This window comes from Vitis vinifera, chromosome 2 (genome assembly GCF_030704535.1).
Source record: "Vitis vinifera cultivar Pinot Noir 40024 chromosome 2, ASM3070453v1".
Classification (NCBI taxonomy): Eukaryota; Viridiplantae; Streptophyta; class Magnoliopsida; order Vitales; family Vitaceae; genus Vitis; species Vitis vinifera.
In genome coordinates this window covers 378,627-405,702 of record NC_081806.1, presented here as the reverse complement: position 1 = coordinate 405,702, position 27,076 = coordinate 378,627, and the positions used below count along the sequence as shown (strand labels likewise).

Here is a 27,076-nt window from a genome sequence, read left to right as displayed (position 1 = left end):
AAGAGATGGACGGAGGAGGAGTGGAGGAATGGAGGTAATGAGAAGACAAAGAGAGAGAGAGAGAGAGACTGTGGGAGAGATCTAAGAGAGGGAAGAAGAAAGTGTCTTGAATAACAATAATAATAATAATTGGGGGTGAGAGGTGGGTAGCACAAAATGGATGTAAAATATTTTTAGCTAAAAATTAGTTATATTCACAATATTAAGTGGATTAAAAAAATATAAATTTCTTTTACTTGTTTTATAAAACAATTTTTTATTAATTAAATCAAACATGATTTTTTCTTTTAAAAAAAACAAAAAACTATCTTTTGGAATTCAATCCTCAAACTAATTTTGTTTTTCAAAACATCAAAAACTATTATTAAAACTGTTTTAAAAAACACTTTTCAAACATGCATTAACCATCTCATTTCTTGGTCCCTTTTCCAATTTTGTATTACTGTTTTAAAATACACTTTTAAAAACTATTACTGTTTTACAATTTTTTTTCTTTTTATGAAATCATATTGATTTATATAAGTAGAAAAAGTAAAACATTTAACGCATTTATCTAAAAAACTTAATTACTTAAAAGATTAAAAAAAAGTAAATGCAGCAAAACAAAATATATATTGATTGGAAAAAGAAAAGATTAGATTAATGAAATGTAATTAAGTAATGAACAAATAATAGTAATAATAATTGGCAACTTTTGTAATTCATTTAAAGCAAAAACATTATCTTTTTCATCATTGTTGATTAGCAGTTACTACACTAAGGATTAAACATGAGTTATTTTTATTTTTCATAGGTGTGTCACGTGACTCACATCTTCTATTTTTCTTTTAAATTATATGCATTTTCAATAAAATAATATTAAAAACAAATATGAGCTTATGTCATATTACCATCCTCTCCCTTTAAATTTATCTTAATTATGGAATCCTCCTTTTGCTACAAATCTTTTTATTAGCCTCTTCCATTCAAGTTTGATCGAGTGATAAAAATAAAAAAGGAATATTCTTCGGTTATTAAGAAGAAACCCGATACACTGTCAACCAAAAATAAAAGCGATGACTATAAAATAATTTTTAATTCCACTTTTAACTTTAAAACCATTAAATTTATTTTAAATGATGGTGATATTATGAGTTTTTTGATGAACTTTTTAGTAAAAATAGCCAAAACCATTAATTTGTTACATATTGTTTACGTTATTGTAAATAACTAATTTTAATAAGAATTTTAAAATATAATATTTATAGACTTATCATTAAATAATTAACTAAATAACTCAAAAAAAAAAATAGAAAAGTAAGTGAAAGTCAGTGTTAACTATTATGACGGTAAACAATGCATCCAACATAAAAAAATAAAAAGACAAAAAAAAAACTCATTCCCACTTGAGAATACCTTAAGCTTGCTTTTAACTTTAAAAATACAAGTTCGATGTATATGATAGTATTTATTATAAATTCAAATAAATTTCATGATAAAATTAGATAGGTTTCGAGTGTGATCATACCTTGTACAACAATAATTTTGTTGAAATTTTATTAAGTTATATATATATAATCCTTTAAAATAAATTCGTTAAACATTTGGGAACGTTATTTTTTACTTTTTATTTTTGTAGGTATTTATGATTTATGGGGTCAAACAAACCATTAATCATTTATCAAAATTACATGTTCAACTATAAATATGGATCCTATCAAAACATTGTTCGACTGACACCTAATTAAAATTAAATATGACTCATGTGATAATCAATTAATATAATTTAGTTGACCTGGTTAACTTTTATAAGATTTTTTCAGTAAATGCTAACCTTTTCCTATTTTTAACATGGTTGATTTGGAGGTGTAATTTTATTGTGTTATTGTATTAATCAGTATGAAACATTGTCCCTTAGTGTAAAATAAAAGCCTTATAAGAAACGTCAATACAAATAACATAATTTTGTATACAATGATGATAGCCCCTTATTATAACACGCTTATTGTATAATGCTTGTTCATTTTTTCTACCACCTGGATAGAAGATGATTGAAGGAAAGAAAAAAAATAGAATTCATTTGACTTTTCGTTGATTACCACTTGACAAAATAATATAATAATGATGAAAAAACTATAAAGACACATTTTTCGCTAATAGCACTATAATATTCTTACTATTGTGCCAACCATACGTAATCGTTACATTGTCATGAATGTCACGTAGTTACCACAACTAATCAAACAACTATTATCATTACATCAAATATATAACTTTACATCACCAATAATAATAAAAAAAAACACATAAATGATTGTTATTATGCTTATCATTTTTTACATACACCATCCACATCTTTATAACATCTACGTTCACTATTACTAATATAGTTAATTTAATTTATCAATCAACTTATCATCACACTTGTACTACTCTTATAACATTTTTGTTTAGATTGTTGTTAGTACTACATATTGTGTGTAAATAACTCAAAAAATCATCACTATCATCATTGTTACTATAGTAATCATAAAGTATTCACAATGTTTTTACAATTAATATAATTTTCTCGTTGTCATGACCATTGCTATAATTTGGATTTGTTTTTCAGTGTTAGATTTATAATCTCAGAATGGCATTAATTCAGCTACCTAAAGTATAAGTTCATAATTATTCCCCAACATTTTAACCAAGTATGGTAAATCCAAAAAGATTGACAATATCTTGCTAATATCAAAGTGTCATGTGATAATAGTTTGGATCAGGTAGGGTGACCTAACACATGAAGGGGTCCACTTGTCTAACCCTTAGCCCTTCCCTCAAGTTGATTGGTCATTAGGGCTTTAGACGTGTATCCACCTCTGAAGCATCATTAGAAGTTTGACTTCTTATACAGGCACTGTATAATAAAGACATTAAGTTCATTCCAGACATTTCATGATCACTTATATAATTATATCAAACCATGATTAGTCTTTTAATCAAAATGTTAAATTATACATCAAATTATTGATTAGGATTAAAACATATTTTCCTTTATTTTTATTTTTTATTAATTTGAGAATTGGAGAGTTCTTCTTATATTTCTTTAGAGCATTATTGCAAACTAAGACAATGATGTTAGTGTATTCCTATCAATTAAGACAAAGAAGTTAACAATAGAAAAAAAATCATACATTAAGAGATGCAATATATTTTAACAATATAAATTATGGTAATATAATCAAATTCATTTTTCAAGTGCAAGTTTAAATAGTAAATATTCATAAAAATATATCGTTAGCAAACTCTAAATTCAAGGAAAGAATATTCAAATAATTATAAGAAAAAAACAAATATATTTTTTAAAATAATGATCACCATCTAAAGTCAGGCCCACGTTCTCCCACCACCCAATTTGAGCCGAGTCACACTCCATCATTTTCCAAAAGAGAACCATAATGGATAATTCCCATTTTATTATGGCTCAAAAAAAAAAAAGAAAAAAAAAAGAAAAAAAAGAAAAGAAAAAGAAAAAGGAAGAGGGACGGATATTTCTCAAACCATCGTCGGTTTCATCAGAAGTGTACAATGATTCAAGTCAGTTGACCAAAGCGGAGCAGGCACGTGCTAATCGCACACGCTCATAAATGGCTCTTAGATAGGGTTCGTTCGCTTCAACTTTAGGGCTCTTTATATACGATGGGGTCCGCCCATCCTCTCCATATCTTTTAGCCCTGTCCGTCAAACAAAGCGGGAAATGGCCGCCACGCACTCCACACACAAACGCGCTCATTGACCCAAGCTACAGAGAGAAGAGGAGAGTCCCAATCCCGGAGAGATACCGACCACTCGGTGTCGAAATCTTAACCGATTAGTCGTCGCGGGTGGGTTTGATGAGCGAGGAGAGAGAAGCGGATGATTCGATGTCTCGGTTGCTTTAATAATGCGAAGGAATCGGATTTCTTTGTGTTGTTGAGTTTTTTCTTTTTTGCGTTTGGAGAGAGAGAAAGAGTTTTCTAGAAGCTAGGGTTTGGGGGGTTTGTGTGTCGGAGATGGACGGAGAATTGTTGGACGACATCATAAGGCGGCTTGTTGATGCGAAGAACGGGCGGACGCCGAGGCAGGTGCAGTTGACGGAAGCGGAAATCCGGATGCTTTGCGTGACGTCGAAGGAGATCTTCCTAAGCCAGCCGAATCTTCTTGAGCTTGAAGCGCCGATAAAGATTTGTGGTAAAATCATTATGGAAAATGACGGTGTTGATTTAATTCCCTTTTTTGGTTTGTAAAATAATCGTTTGGTTTTGTTTTGTTTTTTTCTTGAATCATCCCTTTCTTGTCTGTGCGTGTGCCTTTTGATTTAAAATTGAATGAGGAAAGGACAGCCTGCTACTTTTTTCGCCATCTTAAAATTTATACGATGTTAAGTGAGCTTTTAGGACCGCATGCTATTTTTCATAATCCCATAATTTATATGATGTGAAATAAGCTCAACTATCCGTGTCTTGTTGAATTTGAGCTGTGACAAATTGTGAGCTTCTGGTGTTGTCAACAGTATGAGGAACTCACAATGTATATGTATTCCTTTGTGGTAGTGGGAGAAATATCATGAACTGGTTTTGGTACACCTTCTTCAGAGAGTTTTTGATATAATTGAAGTATTCATGAATGTTGTGGAAGGTGTGTTTTAAGACCATAATCTCGTGTAAAATGCATTTATATACATAGGAATCTAGTTAGTTATGTGTCTAAAATTTAGCTTGTATTAAATGAATCAAAAGTCACATAGAGAAATTGTACAGGGTGTACAGATGGTTATCCAAGGCTGTGAATTTTGTGAATTTACTGTATATAATGGCAATAAAGTTAAATGAGCTGGTTCTCCATATCTGCATGCAGTTATTAACATGTGAAATATAGTCATATGTAGCGTTAAGACTGCTTTTTGTGCACTTAAGAATATGATTGCATTACATATTGTTGGTATAGTTGTCAAGAGTGGTGCTTAGTGACGATTCACTTGATCTTTGTGCCATGAGAATATATTCTGTTAGCCTTAAGCCTACAACTTTAATTGTTTTACTAGGGAAACCTGATTATTGAGCTTATTGAGATCAAATTGTTCTTCTGTTTGGAAGACTAACTCAGCTTAAGGAGTAAAGAGTTTTCAAAAAAGTAAGTGAATGCATTTCTATTAACATTTCCAAAGCAAGGGTACTCAGAGTACATGTTATTGACTATTGAACGACACCTCTCTTTTTGTGCATTGAGCCACATCTCTTTTTTGTGTCTATGGTGGCTACCTAATAGAGAAGATTTTAAATTTTGAATTCCTTATCTGGTGGGAGAATCATGTTGAAAGCGGGGGAAGATTTTCTTTATTCTTGGGGCTTCTCTCCATTGTAGCACCCCCTCAATATTTTGGGGGCATTTTTCTATCAATGACCAATTGCCTTTACTGGAGTGGAAGCTTCTCTCAACTTGCTCCTTTTTTTTTCCTGGTTTGAGGGAGAAGGGGGTGGGTTTTGGGCTGGAGGGAATTGGGCCAGGGTTTGTTTTTATTGTAATAGCCCCAACAAAAATCAGTGAATGGTTGATCAGCCAGTTGGCAAAGCTCCAGGTGTTGTATGAAAACTTCCTGTGCTGTCCAGGGAGTTCCACTGTCTTTAGGCCTCTGGAGATGCCTGTGAGGTCCCTTGTAGGCCATTTAGGATCTGCCAAAATTCTGATTTGCACCTTTAGCCTGAAGGATCATCGTGGAGTCTTTTGTGCCTTTGCTTTGGACAGTTGGGCTCTTGACAGGACAAATGATTTTGGCTTCCAGGAGGCCTTGGGCAGGGCGTTGGAGGCCTTTGGTGCCAACTTCAGGTCTCTTTGGGGGCTTTTTGGCCTTTGTCAGGGGTTGGCAGCCTTATACAACCTCTTCTAGATCTATTTCTTTCTCTTGGCAGGGATTCTCTAGTGTGTCAAATAGAACTTTGGGCTTCTGGTCCATTCATTTTAGCTGCTAACAAGCATTTTTGCGGGGATTCAAAATATGTGTTTGTATGTACATGCAAGTATTTTTTGCCTTGATGTGAGTTTGTCAGTGGTCTAGAGCACTCTTATGGGCTTTGTGTGAAAGTTGACTGGGAGGAGAAAGAAAATCAGTGCCGTCCTGAGTATCTCATTAAGATCATGACAACCTATCTTTCAATAAAATAAATGTTTAAATAAGACATGCAGTAGTGTTTAGCCTATGAGGCCTGTTTTAGGTGGCAAAAGGGGGAGGGGAGCAGGTTGCATCTGGTGGGCTGCAGGTTGATTTCTTGTAGAAAAAAAATGTCAGCTGAAAATCTTAGTCCCTACTAGAATTTGATCGCATGAGAAGTCTTGTGTTTTAGAGAAGTAATCATCCATTGTTTCAGGTGATATCTTTCTATTGAAGTTTAAAAATGGAAATGACGAGAAAAAGTCAGTCAAGACTTCAGATTGGAAGGGAATAGAGAGTTGATCTTTTCCTGAAGCTTTAAGAGAATCATGGAAACTGAGTTAATTATTATATTTTCACATTTATTACATTTTTCTAAAGAAGGAAAACAGGGAATTAACATTTGCACCACACCAGTGACAAGTGGATGAATCTTATTAGGCGATGCTGTAAATATCCTGGTAGCATTTGTCACCTGGGATAGAGAACAGCTTCCTAAAGGAAGATTGCTTGGCTGGCATCATTTTCATGACCCTTGTTCTATTCTAGAATTTTCTTGCCGGTCATTTTGGTATGTGATATTTTCCAGTAATAAGGCTGCAGATTGCTGGCACAAGCCAAACTAGGTATGTTGGATCTGAGCTGAGTCAACTAGCACTAGTAAAGGTTGATTGATGTCAATTAAGTCATGGGTTGATGGAGAGTGTTAATTAGCATAATTGTTAGTCACCTCCTCAACAAAGTCCAGCACAGTTATCTTTAATTCAAATGAGAAAGCAGAATATTTGCCGAAAGCATGCCTTTTTCTTCCTTGTATCGTGTTAGTTTATACTACTCATCAACTTTGTGTTTATTTTCTTTGGGCAAGTTTCTAAAGGGGTCATGTTACTACAGTTGGACAGTTCCCATTTTAACTCTTTACAAGCGTAATCAAGCTGGGCCAGATTTGCTCAAGCCTCAAGCTTTGCTTTTAAATCATTGAACTTAAAACTCAAGCTTGCTTGGCTTCTTCAAGTTGATGAACCTAACTAATGGGTCAAGCTTTACAAGAGGTAAAATTGGAGCCTTAAGTTCCAGTATGTTAAGTTGTTAACATGTCAAATGAACCCAGGATCTAAGCTCAAGCTTGTCTTATTTGATTGGTGAATAAAACCCGGTTGGGCTTCGTGAATGGAGTGGGGTGCAAGCCCACTACACTGCATCAGGTTGAGAGGCAGCATGAGCCCTGTCAGCGCCCATTCCTCGTGCATGGTTAGCAGTGGGCACCTGTAGTAACCTTCCTGAACTAACAATGAACCTGGTTCTGTTTCATTGCTTGTTGATTTCATACTGTTCTCACGCTGCTCAGTTAATTTTAACAGCCCTAGAGTCTCTGTTACTATACATAATACAATTGGTGAGTTGTTCTATGAATATCTTTTGGTATTCTGGTTACCTTATGAAGTATGATGTGGTTCTTCTAGAGAGTGGGATTTCAATCTGTTTTCAGTTTTTTTCCATGTTGATGAACGAAGATTTTGGTATATGGCATTGTGAGCTCACAACCTTAGGGTACCTGATCTATGTTTGGATGCAGTGGATGTGCTTGTGTCTTGGTTAATGTTATAAAACTATGTGGTTGTTAGCTATCACACAAATTCATCTGAACAATGTTTTTATATTGTGGTTTTATCGGGATCATTATACATTATTGGTTTGGTGAACTAACAATGGTTTGTACTTTGCATTGCATTACAGGAGATGTTCATGGTCAGTTTTCTGATCTTCTAAGATTGTTTGAGTACGGTGGGTACCCACCAGAAGCAAACTATTTATTCCTAGGAGACTATGTTGATCGTGGTAAACAGAGCATAGAGACGATATGCCTTCTCCTTGCATACAAGATCAAGTACAAGGAAAACTTCTTCCTCCTCAGGGGCAACCATGAATGTGCTTCCATCAACCGAATTTATGGGTTCTATGATGAATGTAAGAGGAGGTTTAACGTTCGCCTCTGGAAGACATTTACTGACTGCTTCAACTGCCTTCCTGTAGCCGCTCTTATCGATGAGAAGATCATTTGCATGCATGGAGGTTTATCTCCTGAATTAAAAAACTTGGATCAGATCAGAAATATTGCTCGCCCTGTTGATGTACCAGATCAGGGGCTTCTCTGTGATCTCCTGTGGGCAGATCCTGATAAAGATATTGAAGGTTGGGGAGAGAATGACAGGGGTGTGTCTTACACATTTGGGGCTGACAAGGTTACTGAATTCCTTCAGAAACATGACCTTGATCTCATTTGCCGAGCTCATCAGGTAATTGTAACTGGAAACTACCTTTTTTGATCCTGATATCTTGAATGCATATGCCTGTGTGAGTGGAAACTGACATGTTCTGAATTGACATATTTGGATTGGATTTAGGGTTATTTCAAATATATACTGTTGAATCAGAATTAGATGTTGTATGTAGATGCTTGTGCTAATCTCTCTCTTTCTCTCTCTCTCCACCCCCTCCTCTTATGTGTGTATGGGGTGGGTGGTTGAATTTGCAGGCATCCTGGCTCACATGTACGAGTAACTTCTATGCAAAACCTTTTGTGTTTTTGGGTTTGCACATTATACATGTTGGCCTAAATTTTTTTATTCTCCCCATGATTCATTTTCCAATATCTGTTTGAATACCTTTCAATTTTCCTCAAGCCTAACCTTTTAATATCAGTTTCCATCTCTATGCTACATGTGTTTGTTTTTGATTGTTTTTATTTTTGCATGTTATATATATATTCACCTAAATGTTTTTTGTTCCCAACATGGTTAACCTTTCAATTTCAGATTCCATCTGTATGAATGTCAGGGCATGTTGTGTTCGTCTCTGTGCATGTTATATATGTATAACTAAATGTTTTTCTTCCACTCATGCTTATCCTTTCAGTATCATTTTCTATCTGTATGAATTTCATGGCATGGCATGTTTCCAGGTACCCTGGTTCTGTCTTATGTTTTAATTGGTGTATCACTGGCCAATTTTGTGTTCTACTGCATAACATAGCTTTGCTAGTATGCTAGACCATGCCTAGTGTTCTGTGTGCAGCTACTTAATACGAAAAAAGGCTGAAGGTTAGGTTTGTTAGTGGTCTTAGGTCTACACTGCTTCCAGAGTCTTGAACCTATGACCTGCACTGTTAAAGCCTTTTTGAATGCAGACAAAAGGGCCAATTCAGGAAAAAAAGTAATTTCGAGTGCAAAATCTGTTATACCTGTTATAATCATACTAAAAGATATGATCCTCATTTCCCTGGCATTATTTCCTATCTGGTGACAACAATTTGACTGAATAGATTGGGTTCCTCAATTTTTTTTGAACAAGGTCCTGTTGTTTGGCGTTATACAATGTAACTGCAAAATACATTATAAGTTAAAACACATCCCTGTGTGTTTATTATCTGTGGTTATGTGATTTTTTTTGGTTGAGACTCAAATTAATTGTGACTTGTGTTTTTGATCTTGGGCATGTATTTCCAGGTTGTGGAAGATGGGTATGAGTTTTTTGCAAAGAGGCAGCTAGTGACCATATTCTCGGCACCAAATTACTGTGGCGAGTTCGACAATGCTGGTGCCATGATGATTGTGGATGATACATTAACATGTTCCTTTCAGATCCTTAAATCAACTGATAAGAAGGGAAAACTAGGCTTTGGAAACATGTTGAGACCAGGAACGCCTCCTCACAAGGTACAGGAGCCTCATAAAATAGATGAAGACATATCATAATGTGATTTTAAATTGAAGAAAAGAGAAACTTTTGTTTGCTTGGCCTCATCAGCGACTTGAACGATCTTCCAGAATATTATTACTTGAATGCTGCATATTTTAAATTTATTTGTCCAGAATATTATTACGTATTACGTCTTTACCATGATCATTTGCTGGATTATTGAGACTATTAATAACCTTATTACTAGTAGTAGTAGACATCTTTAGCATATGATTGTTTGCTGGATTATTGAAACTATTAATAACCTTATTACTAGTAATAGATTGGTAGCATTAATAAATGACTCATGACATTGTCCCATTCCCCCTAAATGGATAACCCTAACTTGTGGTTAATGAATCAAACGTAGAACCATCAGTTAGCTCTTAGAAACAAAATTTCAATTCCTTGATAATCAGGGAAATTCCAGTCTCTACTGGATATGGCCAATTCTAAAAGAAGTTGGCTTATTGGATTGGTGGTTCTTGACCTACTTTTTGAAATTCTACTTGAATTGGGTTTTCATTGTTTTTCTTTTTCCTTTCTTTTCTTCCAAAGATTCTGTTTATTGATTAAAGTGACATTTAGCCAATAACCCTACTGCATCTCTTTTCAGGGTAAGGGTTGACTTATCTGCACTGAAGCGAATCTTGCGACCAGAAGGAGTGTGATCAATGGGGCCATCTCTCTATTTGCCACCTCACTTCTGAACTGTTTTCTGCTGAAATCATTTTGCTCCGTTTGACATAGTTTTCTAGTCACAAAACTCGGTTTTAGTTCTGCCTTATTTGGCATGGAAGGCATAAAGCCTCACAAAGCAATATCCAGACCTCGGAGAGCTGATGCCCATTGTCAATGCAACTCTCAGGTTTTTTTTTTTTTTTTTTCTTTATTATGTAAAATGCAAATTCTGAAATTGTTGTGTTGAATGGTAATTGGCGTGGGTACTCTTTATGTTTGTTTTATGGCAACATCATTTGCATTTGCCCGCTGAAGGAGCATTTCAATGTGAAAAGTAATGCTAATGATACGCTCCCGTCTGAAACTATGTTATGCTGGATCTCTCAAGTGCATTTCGCCCATTGGAAGATTTTTATAGAGCATATTACATACATGGCCAAGTAATGATATGCCTAGATTTGTCACTGCATCTGGACTTCTTTCTAATGAACGCAGATGAAGCTGGGGCTGCGGTAGGCATGTGTATAAGCAGTCTGAGCTAAGCTATGATGCTGGCTCTAGGCGGAATGGTGAGGCTTCCAAGGGATCACAAATTCTGTTCCTTTCGGTGGGAGTTTTGTTTGCTTCATAAGCAGGTTATGTCCCTTTCAGCGGGGAAGTTGTCAATTCTTTGCGGCGCCTCACTGGCAAGTTATGAATTCTTCCATGTCGTCTAATCATCTTCCTCCCTTCTTTTTTGGGTTTGGAACTGTTTCTAGCATACATATCATATTGGTTTAATTGCAGTAACATTACTTTGTGATGGTGGTCGTTTCGGGGCTAGAAAAAGCTAGCAGCTTCCATTGATAGGTGGGAGACTTCCAGGGTACGGAACTAGTATTTATCAAACATGCAATTCGAGCATAAGACCAAGCTATAACTTAAATGTAGGGTATAGAAAAATGATCAAAATATAAAATAATAGCATCGAAACTTAAATCTAAAATTATAAGATTTAAATGTACAGAAAAGGTGATATAACTGATCATGTCACGTTTTTTAACATATATAGATTTCATGCAGTAACGAATTCGACTTTAAAGCCTAACGAAGATCATTGATTTCAACCACCATTTAATTCCTGAACACTTGTGGTCCATTTGGACCCACTGGCCATAATTCTAATTTCCAAAATTGTCAAATGTTGCATTAGCATTCCCAGTTGCAGTTGCTAATTATTATAAATTTATAACTCTGATTTACAAAATTATACATGATGCATTAAAATGCTGCCAAATTTGTTACTGGCAATAATAAAGCCGCCGCCCTTGGGACCGAAAGTTGATTCAATCGATGCGCTGTAGGCTGTAGCCACGTATGAAAATTGAAGGCCCTTCTAACAGCAAAATCAGAGGCATTCTCGTAATTAAATTCAAAACAAGGCCCATTCCTTTACAGAAAATAAAATAACTCTCGCGCCTATATATTAAAAAAAATAAAAAAAATGGAAAGAAAATATCGTGAACCAAGAGGCTTTCGTTGCGCGGTTATGTTCTGGATTGCTGAAAGACGCCTCTCGGATGACCGGCGCGACGATTTCTCTGCCGACGTCAGTGTCGAACATCGCCGGAGTTGAAACTACCAGTACGAGCTATTCGGCGTCGTTGGCCAACTCCTTCCGACTCAACGCCGTTCTCGAGCGACTAGCTATGCACGTTCGCTCTGGTCACCGAATCCTCGACGGCCAGCGGAGCACCGAGGAGTTTCACAATCTCTGCCTCTCACTCGCCAGGTTTTGTTTTCTGAACTCTTTGTTTCATTCATTCAATGCTCTGATTGGTTGCTGAGAATATTTGAGTGGAGGTTTCAAATCCAATGTTTTAGTGGATGATGCAAAAGGCATACCGTTAAGAAAGCCTAATGTTGCTGTTTGGATTTCTAGATTTAGATTTAATTTTTTTTTTTTGTTCTTTTCCTTGGTTTTGTCTGTAACCCAAGGAAATGTTAATCCCTATCGGGTGTATCTTTATTTTATTTTTCATTTTACTTCTCCGTTTTTGATTTCGCGTGTTCTCGTCTGAAGTTTGGTTTTGATTTATCGGTCTGCTTTAGTGATTTTAAATGAATTTAATGATGAATTTCGTTGTGGTTTTTTGTTTATGCTCATTTTTGGTTCCTGAAAAGTCGTTGATGTAATGAAAATCTGGCATCTTAGAACTGGCCTATCTTCTTTTTCCTGTGATTTCTCAGTTGGTGGATTAGTATAATTCGGAGAATATATGAGCATAACCTTTACATTGTAAAATCTGGATAAGGTGATTAATATTTGTTTTGACCGTGAACTAGAGCTAGGGTTGGGTAAGATACGTTGGTTATGTCTGGTTAGGTTGTTACTAGTTTGTGATTATTGATTGTATGTTATAGGAGGCTTTGGATCTGTAATCTGAAAGCTCATTTTGTTTCTGAATTCATCTTGTCCTTTCTAAAAAAATTCTCATTTCTCATGAAGTAAGTTTGATTGAACAAATGGGGAAAAAAAGGCGAGTTCATGCTTGTTAAGAAGGAAAAAAATTTGGAAAAAGAAGAAGCTTGTTAGAGAGGAAAAAGAAATAGAAGCATCTAGAAGAAGAAACATCTTATCAATTATGACAGCCTTTCTATACACCACGTATCAATTGTCATGGATTTTGAATCTCAATGCATGATTATCTAGATGGTATTTGGTAATGCATTAAATGACAGAGAAGAATCTAAACAATAACAGGGACAAGCTTTGGATTCCATTGCTTAATTCTCTGGTCGACATTTAGTGACGTCTTCAATTAAAAAAAGAAAAAGGAAAATCTAGAATTAAAAAAATAAGGTAATGAGATCTCAGGCAACTGCCTTAATTGCCTTAAGGTGGAGCTGGCATTGTCTACAGCCCTATATATTTTTGTAGTTTTTGTTTGGGTTGTATATATATCTGGGCATGTAGGGAGAGACAGGCCTCTTTTAATATTATGAGTTAGTAATATAACTTTGATATTGCCCTTGGTCTTATGTAGTTGTATAATTGTATTTTACAGCCCGTATTATTTTATCCTTTTAGGACATAACTTCAGCTAGCAATTATTCTGTATACCTATTTGTTTGCTATACTTGACTATATTTACTTTGATAAATTCAGGGGTATTGATTATTCACTTGCAAATGGTGAGGTTCCAGCTAGGGTTCAAGATTTACCTTTACTATTAAAACAGGTAAATTCATTCATGCTATATGGATATCTAGTTCTGGATTTTTCATGAATTCACTTCCCAATATACTATTTTGATGGTGATACGTGAGAAATAATAAGACTTAGCCACCCTTTCAAATTTCGTATTGAAATAATTTTTAATTTCTTACATATATAGGAAAATGATATGCAATTTGATTAAAGATCGCCCAACAAAAAAGGGTGCTCCCTAGCCTTGACCCAACCCATTAACAAAATCAAAAACTGATATGTCAAAATCTCAACAGTTCTAGACCAATCAAAAAATATTTTCAGAAGAACTCTTTCACCACCTCATCTGATTGCTCCTCCGTTCTGACAGTTCTGTCATTGTGCTACCCCGAATACACCAAAAATAGACAAATAATGGCCCGTCTTTACACATTATTGCACTTTTAGTAACACCTTTATGTTAAGAGCATACAAATGTTCCATCTGGCCTTGGTCCATTTTAGTCATTCATAATTCCCTTGTATACGTTATGTTCTCATTCCCACTATTAATAAGCAAGACAGGATGTAACACATTGTGAGGAATGTGTTATCATGTGTGTACATGTATATCACAGAGCTACTTGATGGGATTTTCTCATGTGGTTAGGCTCTCGTCCTAGAGATATTTTATAATTTGTCGATTATGGCTCTGAAAACGGTGTATACTCCACAACCATGAGCATAGATTCTTTTTTCCACAAACTAGTGTTGAATGATCTCATCTGTGACTGAGCAGCAATGATAATAATCATGCGTTGCTATATAGTATATTATTATTAATATGCTTAAATGACAATTCATGGAAGTGCGCAATTTGTTTTCCCTGTCTCATGTGGCTTTGAAAGGGTATAAATGATAACATGATATTACAATCATACTGACTTGTCACTGAAGCATCTTCTGGGTAAGACGTGAGAGGAAATGTTTTGCACTTGCAGCCATTTGGTTTCCTTGATATTTTCTCTGTATAATGTTCCCTTGATATTTCATAAAAATCCTTTTTTATCCCCTTTTCTCAAATAGTAAATTAGGTGAAATTTAAATTTCTGCTCTTTCATCATTCTTATAAAGGATATCTTGATTGCGGAATAATTAGCAAATGGTTGAATATCACTGACATAAACATCTTTTTTGTGGATCATGCTTCCCAAGCTTCTCATGTTTGTACATTCCTGTGAGTTTGTTGGGTGTGTACCCCAACCAATCACATTATTTGTTTCTTTTTTGATGTGTAAAGCTATATAGGGCCCACCCCTCTACGTTATGCACTAACTGCAGTTTCTTCTTGGATGGTGTTATTAATCATTTGATTTTCTTTGAAATATTTGTCACTTAAAAAACTTGTTAGGTTTATTTTTTTTCTTTTATCTGCATATTTGATTGTGTATGAAAAAGTGTCCTGAAGAGGCTGTCATTTTTATATCCACTTTCATTTGCTGTGCAGATATGTCAACGTAGAAATGATTTGTTTCTACTTGGGGGTATAATGGTGCTAATGGTCTCTGTAAAGGTACATCCTGAATGCAAACTTCTTCATTTATTTTATTATATATATATATCCAAATCAAAGTAAAATAGGGTTGCATCTTCTCACTTCTAGTTTTGTCTTGGTGGTGGTGCATTTGGTTTTGTCTAAAGTTGAAGAGAAGGATTATGATAATTGAACCAAAATTGTTACTACGTCAAATTATGTTGCTTCTGTTTTCTTTTGAAAATGGACTAGCTATGGTGCATGCATGATGCATTCGCGAAGAAATAATAAAAGAAATTGAATTATTTTTTTGATCAGCATAAAAGAAATTGAATTATAGACGTGTTAGATGTCTTAGTGTCTAATTACCAGTTGGTCTTCCAACCACCTGTGCAACTGTCAGTGGTATGGACATCAATACTATATGAGGATACTTTTAGGAAATGAATTTGCTACACCGAGTCAGCTTGGTTTTAACAATTGACCTAAATGACTTCTTCTGTTAATGGGAATAAGGTAGTGATATATAAAATTTGTGGCATTTATTCATTTTCTTCTGGGCTTGTTTCTCAGAGGGATTCCAGTTCTACCTTTTACTTGTATCCAGGTTATCTATCAAATACATCTGGCAAGGTTATTAGGTTTATGCTGGTCATAAATGTTTTGTTACACGTCTATTTTAGTTTGTGAGGACTGAAGAGTTCCAAACAAATATTTGTAGAATTAGTGGGACAACTTAGTGAAGTTTTAAACGATATTTTAAGGCTCTTTCTTCTGCAATCCTTCTGTTTTCTTTCCTCCCTCCCTTCCTTTCTCTCTCTCTTTCTTTCTTTTTTTCTCCTGCAGATAATTTTTTATTTATAAGAGAGTGTATTAAAAAGTGCTAAAAGCGCACAAAAGTACACAAGATGTATACAAAGTACACTTGGCAAAAAATAGGAAAGAGGGAACACACAAAAAATACTCCCTCCCTCATCTAGGCTCCAACCAATCTTAAGAAGTCAACCATATTCATATACCCACTGCCTATATATGCCTTAACCCACATAGAGAGATTGTTAAGGAAAATATTCTTTAGCCTTTGATCAGACATTTCCTTACAATCAATAGATCTCCTATTTCTTTCCTTCCAGATTGTCCAGAAAATGCAAGGAGGAGCGGCTCTCCAAGCCTTAATACACCTTCTATCTACAAAAGAGCTATGTTACCCTAGGAGAGTCTCCCTAACTAACTCAGATAATACCCACGGAACACCAAAAATGGAGAACACCAACTGCTATAAAATTCTCGCTTTGCCACAATGGAGGATATTATCAATGGACTCCAACTCCTCTTTGCACAAAACACACCTGTTAGCCAACTTCCATACTCTTCTTTGAAGTAGATTCAACGCCAAAACCTTTCCCCAACAAGCCTTCCAAGTAAAGAAACCCACCTTCATAGGGATCCATGAGTTCCAAATTACCTTTAGAGGAAAAGGGGTGGTATAATCTATCTCCAACAAAGAGTAAAGCCCTCTTACAAAGAAGACCCCTTTGTTGTCTTCCTTCCACACTACTCTATCCTCTTCCTCCATCTTCACTGTCTGTCCTTGGAGCTTAGAAAGAAACCTCTCCATAACAACCAACTCCCAATCGTTTAGATTCCTAATAAAATGAAAGTTCCAATTTCCTCTTTCCCCACTTTGCTCCTAAAAATCAGCTACCCATGCCTCCTTTGAACTAGAAAGAGTAAACAAGGAAAGGAAAATCTCACATAAGGGTTGCTCACCGCACCATCTATCTTTCCAAAACTTCACTCTACTCTCATTACCCACCTTGAAGGAAATCTTCATATTAATAAACTCCCATTGCTTCCTAATCTCTTTCCAAACCCCAACCCCATAGGGCTCTCTGATCAATCTTGACCTCCAATCCCCTTCTTCCTCTCCAAATTTTCCTTCATGATTTTCTTCCACAACGAATCTCTTTCACTAGAGAAGCTCCAATATCATTTGCAAAGAAGGGCCTTATTAAGCAAAGAAAGAGAACAAACACCTAGTCCTCCTTTCGATTTTGCTTTACAAACAGAAGACCACTTGACTAGGTGCATTTTGTTCTCTAAGGCCCCTTCCCCTTAAGGAAAATCCCTTTGAATCATCTCTAATCTCAACCTAACAATTCTTGGGATGGTGAACAACGATATAAAAAAGATCAGTGAACTGGCAAGAGTACTGTAAAATAAAATAAGTCTTCCCCCTTTTGAGAGGTATTGTCACTTCCATAGTGAAAGTCTCTTATGAAACTATTCTTCAACCCCATCCCAAATTGCCACCGACTTGTAAGAAGCCCCCAAGGGAAGCCCTAGGTAAGAATAAGGCAACTTTCCCACCTTGCACCCAATTTCGCAAGCCAAATTTTCCACATTGTCCACATCTCCAACTGGAATCATCTCATTTTTTTCCAAGTTAATCTTCAACCCCAACATGGCCTCGAACCACATGAGAAGCCAACACAAGAAAGTGACTTGGTCTTGAGAGGCCTCACAAAAAACAATGGTGTCATTTGCCTAAAGGAGATGAGAGATCGCTTCGCCCCCACCCCCTCTTCCCCCAACCTTGATTCCTGAAATAAAACCACCATCCCAAGATTTCAAGAGCAATCTACTAAGGGCCTCCATAGCAATCACAAACAAGTAGGGAGAATCTCTTACAGATAACTTATTCATGTCTTTGCCGTGGAATATTGGAATTACATAGTTATATAAATATAATTCCAATATTCCACTAAAAAGACATACATATATTTTGTTGTCACTTTTCTTTTATCATTGGCACTCTTTGTATGCTTCATGTGTGCACTTAGGTGCTTTTTGGCACTTTTAATATATTCTCTCTTATTACCTATCAAAAAGAATATTGGGATTATATATAGTTCTTTTCATGTTTCTTCACTATTAGGTTCATTCTCTTATACACCTGGTCCTTTTTTTCTTTCTGATTTTCTTGTCTTTTCTGTTGAACAGAGACCCTTGGGGAGTTAAAATATTTATTTTTGTTTCTCCATTTTACCCTAAAACATGTTTCTAAGAATAAATTGAAATTAAACATTATGACCTTTTCAGGTTGAAATTTCTCTTAACTTTTTTGCTTTATATGGTAGAATGCTTGTAAGGTTGGATGGTTTACAGAAAAGGATACTGAAGAGCTTCTGACTCTTGTAAATGAGGTTTGCCAACAACTTTCTCTGCATGTTTGTCATTTTTTTAGGGCTAGTTTTCTATTACAAGCTTTATATTGCCAGTTTCTTCTAACAGTTCTCTCTTCAGTTTTATTAGAGCTTGTTCTTTTTACCTGACAATTTTTCTTCTGCATATATAGATAGGGAGCAACTTCTGCAATCTGGGAGATAATAATACTGAACCAATTTCCTTCCACCCCACTATTTCAAAAATTATGACCAGGTAGGAACTTCTGTTGTGCTTTCCTTTGGCTACTTCATTATCAGATCAAACCACCTTTTCGTGATATGCCTTGGAATGTTTTAATATGGTTGGATGTTGCACTACTCTGTCTCTGTGCAGATTCTATCCACGAATGGAAATGGGCCAGATACTTGCTTCTCGTGAAGTGAAGGTGAGTTTCATATTCCCTTTTTTCTTAACTACTTTATTTTTTATGTTGAAATTGCAAAATTTTTAATCTAATTGTTTATTTTTATTTGTACTGTAGCCTGGCTATGGAACATTTTTGGTCGATTTTCATATCTCAAAGAGTACAAAATTTTCTTCCCAAGAAAAAATAGTAAGCATCTCTTACCAATTCAGGTTTCACAAACTAATATTATGGCCAATTCTTGTCCTAACTAACACAATGTTTTATTTGAATGGGAATGTAAACCATGTTATGTGTTTTTTATGATCTCCCTTCTTCTTCTACCTGCAATGATATGCTTGTGATTGATTTCTTGCTTTTCTATTTGATTTCATGTTTTTCTAAAGAAGTTGGAAATTTTAACATTACATGAATTATTCTACTTACTTTTTTATTTTGCCTGCAGAGATTATTTGTTGCTCAAACAGATAATATAGAGACTTCTTCATGTATTATAACTCCTCCTCAAGTGAAGTATGACTCATTTCCCCTGTTTAACTGAGTAAATTGTTCTAATAAATTCCTACTGACTACTTTTCATTTTGTTTTAATTTTTATAGCTTTCTGTTAAATGGAAAGGGAGTAGAGAGAAGGACAAACGTTTTCATGGTTTGTGTACTTCCTCTTGCTATTTGATATGATAGAAAAATCTGCTAAGCTGGTGGATGGAAATTATAACTGAGGCTTTTTTTCTCTTTGTTTTCATGACATATTTTGTCCTTTTTATCAGGACAGTGGACCACAGATTCCAACAAATGTAACTCCAATGCTAAAGTATGGAACAAATCTTCTTCAAGCTGTGGGCCAGTTCAATGGTATGTTTGAACAGGGCCTTATATGTCTAACAATACCTGTTCTGTTGTTTGAAATTCATCCACCTATTGACAGAATCTCTAATCATTGTAAAGGTCATTATATCTTAGCCATTGCCTTTATGGCTGTGATATCATCCCCTGACAATCCAGTGTTGCAAGATTATGTTCAGCCTGCTGTTTCTATGCTGCATTCAGGTATGCTCATGAAGGGAGGGAAAAAAAAAAAATACCATTTTGCTTTGTTGATTTCTCACTCATAATTATTTTCTGGTGCTTTGCAATATATTTGGCTTCTCTTTGAACCATTAGCTAATTCATGCATTTGATATGTAAAATATATGGCTAAGCGGTTGTTTATCCTTCTGAATAATAGATAATGAGATAGTTGAGGGACCATCACGAATATCACTGAATTGCCCCATAAGGTATGGCATGCCATCTGTTGCTTACAATTTTTATAGTTCAATATCATTGATTACATTAATTTTTTCAAGTCCATGGTTAATTCCTATTCATTGGTTTCCCAAGGTGAATACAAAATGAGGTTGTTTAATTAAATTTTAATAGGTTATAAAACTTCTCAATTTTCTTTTATAACAAATAATTTTCTTCCTTAGTCTTTATTATAGGTTCAAGCATATTTTTCCAAAAATTAATTCCCCTTATTAATGCCTTAACTAAACAAAAGAGTGATCTATTTTATTTTATTGTTTTATATATATATATATTGGGGGGGGCTTAATATGTCACAACATCTAGTAGAAAATCCAAAACAGTGTAATACATTTCAACCGTTGATTGTCAGACTCTACCTTCTTAAGCAAACAATAGAAGGAAAGCCATATAATGCACTAATAATGGGTGCAACTTGAGTTTGGTGATAACCTTTTTTTTTTTCCCAATAAAATAACAAGATAATCCATTGCATTGGATAAGAATTGTGAATACAATGAAGGGTGGGAAATCCTTCTAAGACGTGCATAAAACTGTTAAAAAAGTATGCCTCTACATCCAAAAGAAAGCAAAACAAATTGCACATCAATGGAGGAAACTAAAACAGCGTACAATGCAAGGCCCCTCTACATTTAAGAGGGTAAAAGTCTCTGACAACGGATATTGTGTGTAGCCCCTTGCTTGGCTAAATGATGATATCTCAAGTTGCTCACAACGTCAATAAATTGCTGGATGCATCCATTATATTTCCATGGACCTCTTTCCCTCTCGACACCCATGGAATGACAATAATGGAGTCACTCTCAACCAATAAGTTTGAAAATATAAAAAACTTTGGCTTTTTATTAGCCTTCTAAAAGAGATTGAATCTCTGGCTTGATAGCTATACCATTTCCCTCTGGTTTAGAAGATGCTCTAAGTATGGTATAATAATAATTTCTAAACACCCTTCCAATCTCTGGTGATGCTTGCTATAATAAAAACAGTACCCCGAGGTCTTTAAGTGCTCTGAGAAGGGTTCATTCCTCCTGGAGGGTGGCAATGCGGTGTCTCAATATGCATGAAGCTCACCTTATGCTAGCTACAATCAACAACCATTCCTGTGGTCATGTTGGTGGTAGCTTTTACCGTCACCTTCAGCCTCAGGGTCTCAAGTTACTGGCCATAATGGCTAAAGATGCTTCTGGAATCTAGTAGGCTTTACCAAAAAGGCCAGGAAATAGCTTTTATTCTCTCCAAGCCCCCGATGTGAATTAATAATACCTTACAGGTGACGTTACTGCTTAATAGTGATCTTAATTGAAATTTGACCAACAGGTCCTCATCCATGGACTTCCTTGATGCCATCACAATTTAAACAGGGTTGGACTAAGTTGAGATGTTGTAAACAAATGAAAAGGCAGAAGAGATTGGGGAGGAGGGAGGATTTACCAAGAGTAACAAAATGTCCTGTTTGTTAAGTTAATTTTATCAGACACTTGCATTCAATTACATATATGGTATATTGTATTTGGCTATAGCCTCTTTTTATCTTTAGTATCCTCCATGAAATTGATTATATATTGTTTTAACTTTGTTTTTGCAATATTTATGTGATTCATGTGTATGCATACTACATGAAAATAAGATAACTGTATATAATAAAATTTATGAGCTGACAGCTAAGGTTGAATTTAGTCCTTAATTAATAATTCCATCCAAATGGTAATATTTTTGAATGTCCATCCAGCATTGTATTTTTTTTTTTTTTTTTTTCCTGTGGGTAGGCTTGTGCTAGGGTTGATAATTAGTTGTTTTTTGTGCAATGTAATCTTCTTCATTGTCTAATCTGTTTTCCATGACAAACATCGCAAAAATTCAGTTGCATCATGTTGAAGCTTGTCCTTGGATTAGTCAAATCACATTGATTTATGCTAATTGCTTCATGTCTTGATTTTAAACAGCCGTACTCGTATTAAAGTTCCTGTCAAAGGACATTCATGTAAACATCTGCAGGTGAGTGCTACATACTGTACTGCACACATTAAAAAGTTCAGTCCCTTCTAGGGATGCTGGGATGGAGTATCTTGGCAGTTTATATATGAATCTAATAGAGAAGAATGTTATCACCTGTTTGTAGGCCCTATATGTGGTCACTGTACACTGGTAGTTTTCAGATAAATCATATTGCAGTATTTTACCATAAATAAAATCTGTGGTTTACAAGTTGTTCCTTGATCCATTATATTAATTCACTGTTGAAATGTGTTAATTATGTCAGTCTTCGTTTAGTTTGATTTGTAGCCTGATAATCTCTAGGGTTCTATCTCAAATGGTGCTGGTTATTGGCTACTCGTACCATGTGTTTCTGTTTTTAAAGATTTGTTGTCTTTATTTTTGGTAAACTTTATTCAAGATGTTAGTGTTTTTTTGATTTATTTTGCATGAGTTTATTCTCAACAAATTCAGGTAGATTCCTAACATTTCAATGAAATATTAGCGATTTCAGTATATTTTACATGGAATGTCTAGTTTTTCACAATTTGAATATCAAATGATCAAGTCACAATATTCTAAAAACCCTTGGAAATTTAATTAAATTTGGAATTCAGTTGTGGTTCCAATGAAGAGTGATTTTCCCTTTTCAGTTTCTAATCATTTTCTCCTGGCTTTTTAATTCCATGATCCTTGACCTTTTTTATTTGATTTTTGTTTTGCTGTAGTGTTTTGATTTTGGAAACTTTGTGGAAATAAATTCAAGAAGACCATCATGGCGGTGCCCACACTGTAACCAGTATGTCTGCTACACTGACATTCGTATTGATCAAAATATGGTCAAGGCAAGTAGCTGTACATTTTCTTTTTTCTTGCAATGTCTTTTTGCATTTGAATAAATCAATACATTCTTCTCAGGTCCTGAAAGAGGTGGGAGAGAATGTTGCTGATGTGATTATCTCTGCAGATGGATCATGGAAGGCCATCTTGGAAAGCAATGACCATGTAGACCAACCACGTGTTGGAACCCTCAATTCCCAACAAAAAGGGCCCGACTTGCAAGGATCTACCAGCTTCTCAAATGCCTCTCCTAATGTTTGGGATCTTACTGAGGGGGATGATGAGATGAATGCTTTTGATGCTTGTGAAATCGAAGATAGGAAACCCTTCCAGTCTAATATTCAAGGTCATTCCATTACTACAAAGCAGACTATGGCACCAGAATTGAACAATGCAACTGAAGTGAATCAAAATGCTGTTTCTCGAGTACAGGATGGCTTTTGTTCTGGAATTCTTTTGTCAACTTATGGGTCTTCAACCCATAGTGCCCGGTCAGATGCCCAATTTATTGGTGGCACTTCTCAGCCCTCTCCTGCCAATTTTTTGCTGCCTCCAGTGTTAACTGATGCTATTTCTCCTGCACTTAATCGAGGAACTGAGGATATTCGTGGGAATACTCATCTGACAACCTCTACTCTGCATGATCAGTTGCCTATTCCCGATAGTTTGCAGTTACAGCAGGCACAATTTGGGCATTCAATTGTCAGCAATGAATATGGAAGGTTTCCAACAATTCCCAGACATATAACCAGAACTCCAATAGCGGTTCAAGCCCTTCCAGCTCAGACCCAAACATCCGGTCCACATCATAGATCAAGAACAACTTTGATTTCGATGGTACCCAATGGACCCAATACTGTTGGTAGTGACATGGAAAGGCCACAGCAGTTCTCGAGATCAATTTTCAACCCAGTTCAGATATCAGACATCAGTGCATCTGCATTACAGCATCACTCAATGTCACAGGTTCTATTTATCTTCAGCATCTCTTTTCCTGTGTTTCCTGTATTTTATATATAGCGATCGGGTGGCTGCAATACTACCCTAGTTGGAAACTCCTGGGCTACAAGTAGACTTTGTTGGGATGGATAGGCAGTTAGGTTGATTTTGGAACATGGATATCCTTGCTTTATGCTTGTTTGAACCTCTTGGTTTTCTCTTTTGTACATTGGCAAATAAGATCTGTTTTACAGACCTGCAATCTGAAAACAGTTTTTCCTTGTACCATGAATTTTGCAAGATTTTAACATTCTTATTTTTTATTTTGTTGTTTTTCCCTTGCAGAACTGGAACCAACAGGTTGCTGGCCATCCAACTACAAGTCAACGTCCTGGTCCAGGTGCTTACAGAACTTCATCCGGGCTTCCAACCGAACCCCAGACTTTACAACAACAACAATCTCCTCAGGCAAGGACACATTCAAACCTATTGAGATCATCTGCTCATCATCACTCACGGTCCCAAGTTCAGCAAGGAGGTGCCCAAGGTCGTGCTACCCATGCAGTTGGCACTGGAATCAGCCAAAATGCTCAGCCTATGGTTGCAGCTCAGCGAGCAGCCCAGATGACCCGAATGCCATTGCCTGTTCAAAATCAAACATCCAGAACAGGCTCTGCTTTTCCTGTAAATGCCAATGGGGGTAGGTCAACAGCAGGGGAGCAGAGAGGTAACATAGAAGGAATGGTGCAAGCAGTCTCAAGACCTGAAAGCTTGGTGGATTTGGCATCAGAGCAGAACTGGCGCCCTACAGGGCTAATGCGTGGAAGCCTTGTTGGCCGGGCTTACAATTCTGCTCTTAACCAGCTAGTGATTCAGCCTACACAACCGACTCAATCTACGAGACCACCCACGCCTATCACTTCACCTCCACCTGGTTTTCCACCCCACTTGCAAGCACTCCTCACCAATATCAGGACTCCCCTTGTTCCTCAAGCGCCTAATTATCCAATGACCCAACCAGCTAGTACAACTGGAGGCTCGGGTATTCTTCCTGAGAGGTCTCTGGGGTTGCATTGACATAGACTTGTGGTCATGTGGATGGATGGGGGGTTCATTTGGTAAGGCTGTATATATTATGGCCAATTTTGTACCCAACGGTCGCCTGTAAAGCTGTCACCTTGGAGCCAGTGATATATTTTGGGTTTGGTTCCTTTACACGTACGTTTCGCTATGGTTGTAGAGGTAGTTCGTATACGGATTTCTTTTTAACTTGTGAGTTGGCCGTTTAGAGGATTTTCTGGAGGCGGTCGATACTTGGATGACACAGCATGAGTATAGTAATTTTGCAGATAGCATGAAAATCTTGTTTAAGCCTCTAGTTTTTCAGGGGTATGATGTTTGACATAGGAATGGGATGGATTTATATAGACTGGAGTTTTGGTTTGTGACTCGTAAAAGTTATATGAATACTTAAAAGAGTGCTTTTTAGCATCATTTCTGAATGTTTAGCACAGAGCGTGGTATGAGTTGTATGACCATGAGTATTTATTTGCCTATTGCGGATGTTTTCCTCGTCATAATTTATACGCAAATTGGATTACAATGATTATTGTTCCCCTTTTTTCATATATAAAATCATATTTATTTTTTTATTTTCTCATCTTAAAAAATAAACTCTAAATCAAATAAAAAATCAATAGGCTGGATTCTTTAACAAGTTTACCAATTTAAAAATGATAATTTGGAATTTTAAAAACAATGTAATTATTATTTAAAATGAGGAAATTAAAGCTAGTTCAAAATAACATATGTATATACTTTATATCAACTGAAACTTGATATATTATATTTATTAATAAGCCTAATAATTTTTAAAAATAATTTGAAATTAAAAAATAATCGTAAAAATTACTAGATATTGTTTCTCATTTTCCAAATTTTCTCATGAGGTAAATAAACTCTAAATTAAATGTAACTTAATTAATGTTTCAGATTATTTTACTAAAATTATTAATTTTTATGAATAATTTTAAATTAAATAAATTAATCCAATTTAGTTACAAATTGAATCAAACTTAGTTCAAAATTCTATATCTTATAATTGAATAATAAATCTATACTTATTTATACATTTACACATAAAAATTTATTAACCATTATTATGTTTAAATTATTATTATTATTATTCACTTCTAACCAAAAAAATCAATTATATCCATAATATATTAAAATAACATTATTTTATAATAAAAAAATAAAACTTATGATTTTATTACAACATTAATATTCATAAATTATTAGAAACTATTTATTTTTTTAATTTATTTATAACTAAAAAAATTGTTTTTTTAATTTTTAATAAGACTTGAATTAAATTTAAATAATATTATAGAAATTGAATCTACAAAATCAAAATATAAAATTTATTTTTAAATACAGCTAAAATTTATTCATTCACATCAGTTTTTTTATTTTTTTGTTTTTTGAAAAACGGTTTTAAAAATAAATAGTCAAATACATTACAATACCAAAAACAGTTTTTTGATTCAACTTAAAGACAAATTTCAGAAAACATGAAGAGCCCTAACGTTCTTTCTGTTACTTCCCCTTTTATAAAATGAAACAAAATTGAAAATTCAGTTGCATTATCCTCGAGAACAAACATGCACCTCAGGCGTTTTAGGAAGTTTTGCTTCGGACAGGCAGTAGTAGTCTTAGTGATAGACACAGATCAATAAAAATGCAATCTTTCATGCCGAGGCCTTGTAGAATGCAATTCTCTATACCATTTGATCAAAAGGTTTCAGTTTAAAATGGCACAATTACATGCTTCACATTCCCATTCAACTTGAGAGTTTTTACCCACTATTTTCATTGCCAATACTTAGATTTCAACATTTTTTTTGTTCCCTTAGAAATGTAGATGCAATAAATGGAAGAGACATCATGCCATTTTTTACCACATTGGATTCTTTCAATTCCCTTGAACAGTAGGATCATCCTATTGTTTCGAGGACCTGTGTTTTGTTGGGAAAATAAAGGGAGAGATTTAGAGTATTAACCTGTGAAGGTCAAAAGATTCTTCCACAATAATAACAACCACTCAACAATAATAACCACCTCTCAAGAATAATAACTTAATAATAATTAAGAAT

General features: G+C 35.2%; 2 protein-coding genes across 3 annotated transcripts; both read left to right on the top strand.

The window, feature by feature from the left end:
* The first annotated feature begins 3,478 nt into the window (after window positions 1-3,478).
* Window positions 3,479-10,881, top strand: LOC100256994 (serine/threonine-protein phosphatase PP1). 2 transcript variants are annotated; one of them, XM_002277780.4, is made up of 4 exons: window positions 3,479-4,191; window positions 7,886-8,445; window positions 9,655-9,864; window positions 10,503-10,881. In XM_002277780.4, exons 1-4 carry the CDS (start codon window positions 4,014-4,016, stop codon window positions 10,512-10,514), a joined length of 960 nt encoding a protein of 319 aa, XP_002277816.1. In that variant the 5' UTR covers window positions 3,479-4,013; the 3' UTR covers window positions 10,515-10,881. The 2 variants fall into 2 exon arrangements, with proteins under 2 accessions (XP_002277816.1, XP_059598166.1); XM_059742183.1 differs by having other exon boundaries at window positions 9,655-10,881.
* A 484-nt stretch (window positions 10,882-11,365) lies between these two features.
* LOC100243215 (E4 SUMO-protein ligase PIAL1) lies at window positions 11,366-25,423 on the top strand. Its single transcript, XM_010660133.3, has 16 exons — window positions 11,366-12,338; window positions 13,716-13,788; window positions 15,243-15,308; window positions 18,410-18,475; window positions 18,628-18,710; window positions 18,831-18,882; window positions 18,979-19,050; window positions 19,307-19,374; window positions 19,461-19,509; window positions 19,631-19,715; window positions 19,809-19,910; window positions 20,089-20,140; window positions 22,112-22,163; window positions 22,871-22,987; window positions 23,061-23,948; window positions 24,267-25,423. The coding sequence occupies exons 1-16, from the start codon at window positions 12,127-12,129 to the stop codon at window positions 24,996-24,998; spliced, it is 2,769 nt and encodes a 922-aa protein (XP_010658435.1). The 5' UTR covers window positions 11,366-12,126; the 3' UTR covers window positions 24,999-25,423.
* The last annotated feature ends 1,653 nt before the right edge of the window (window positions 25,424-27,076 follow it).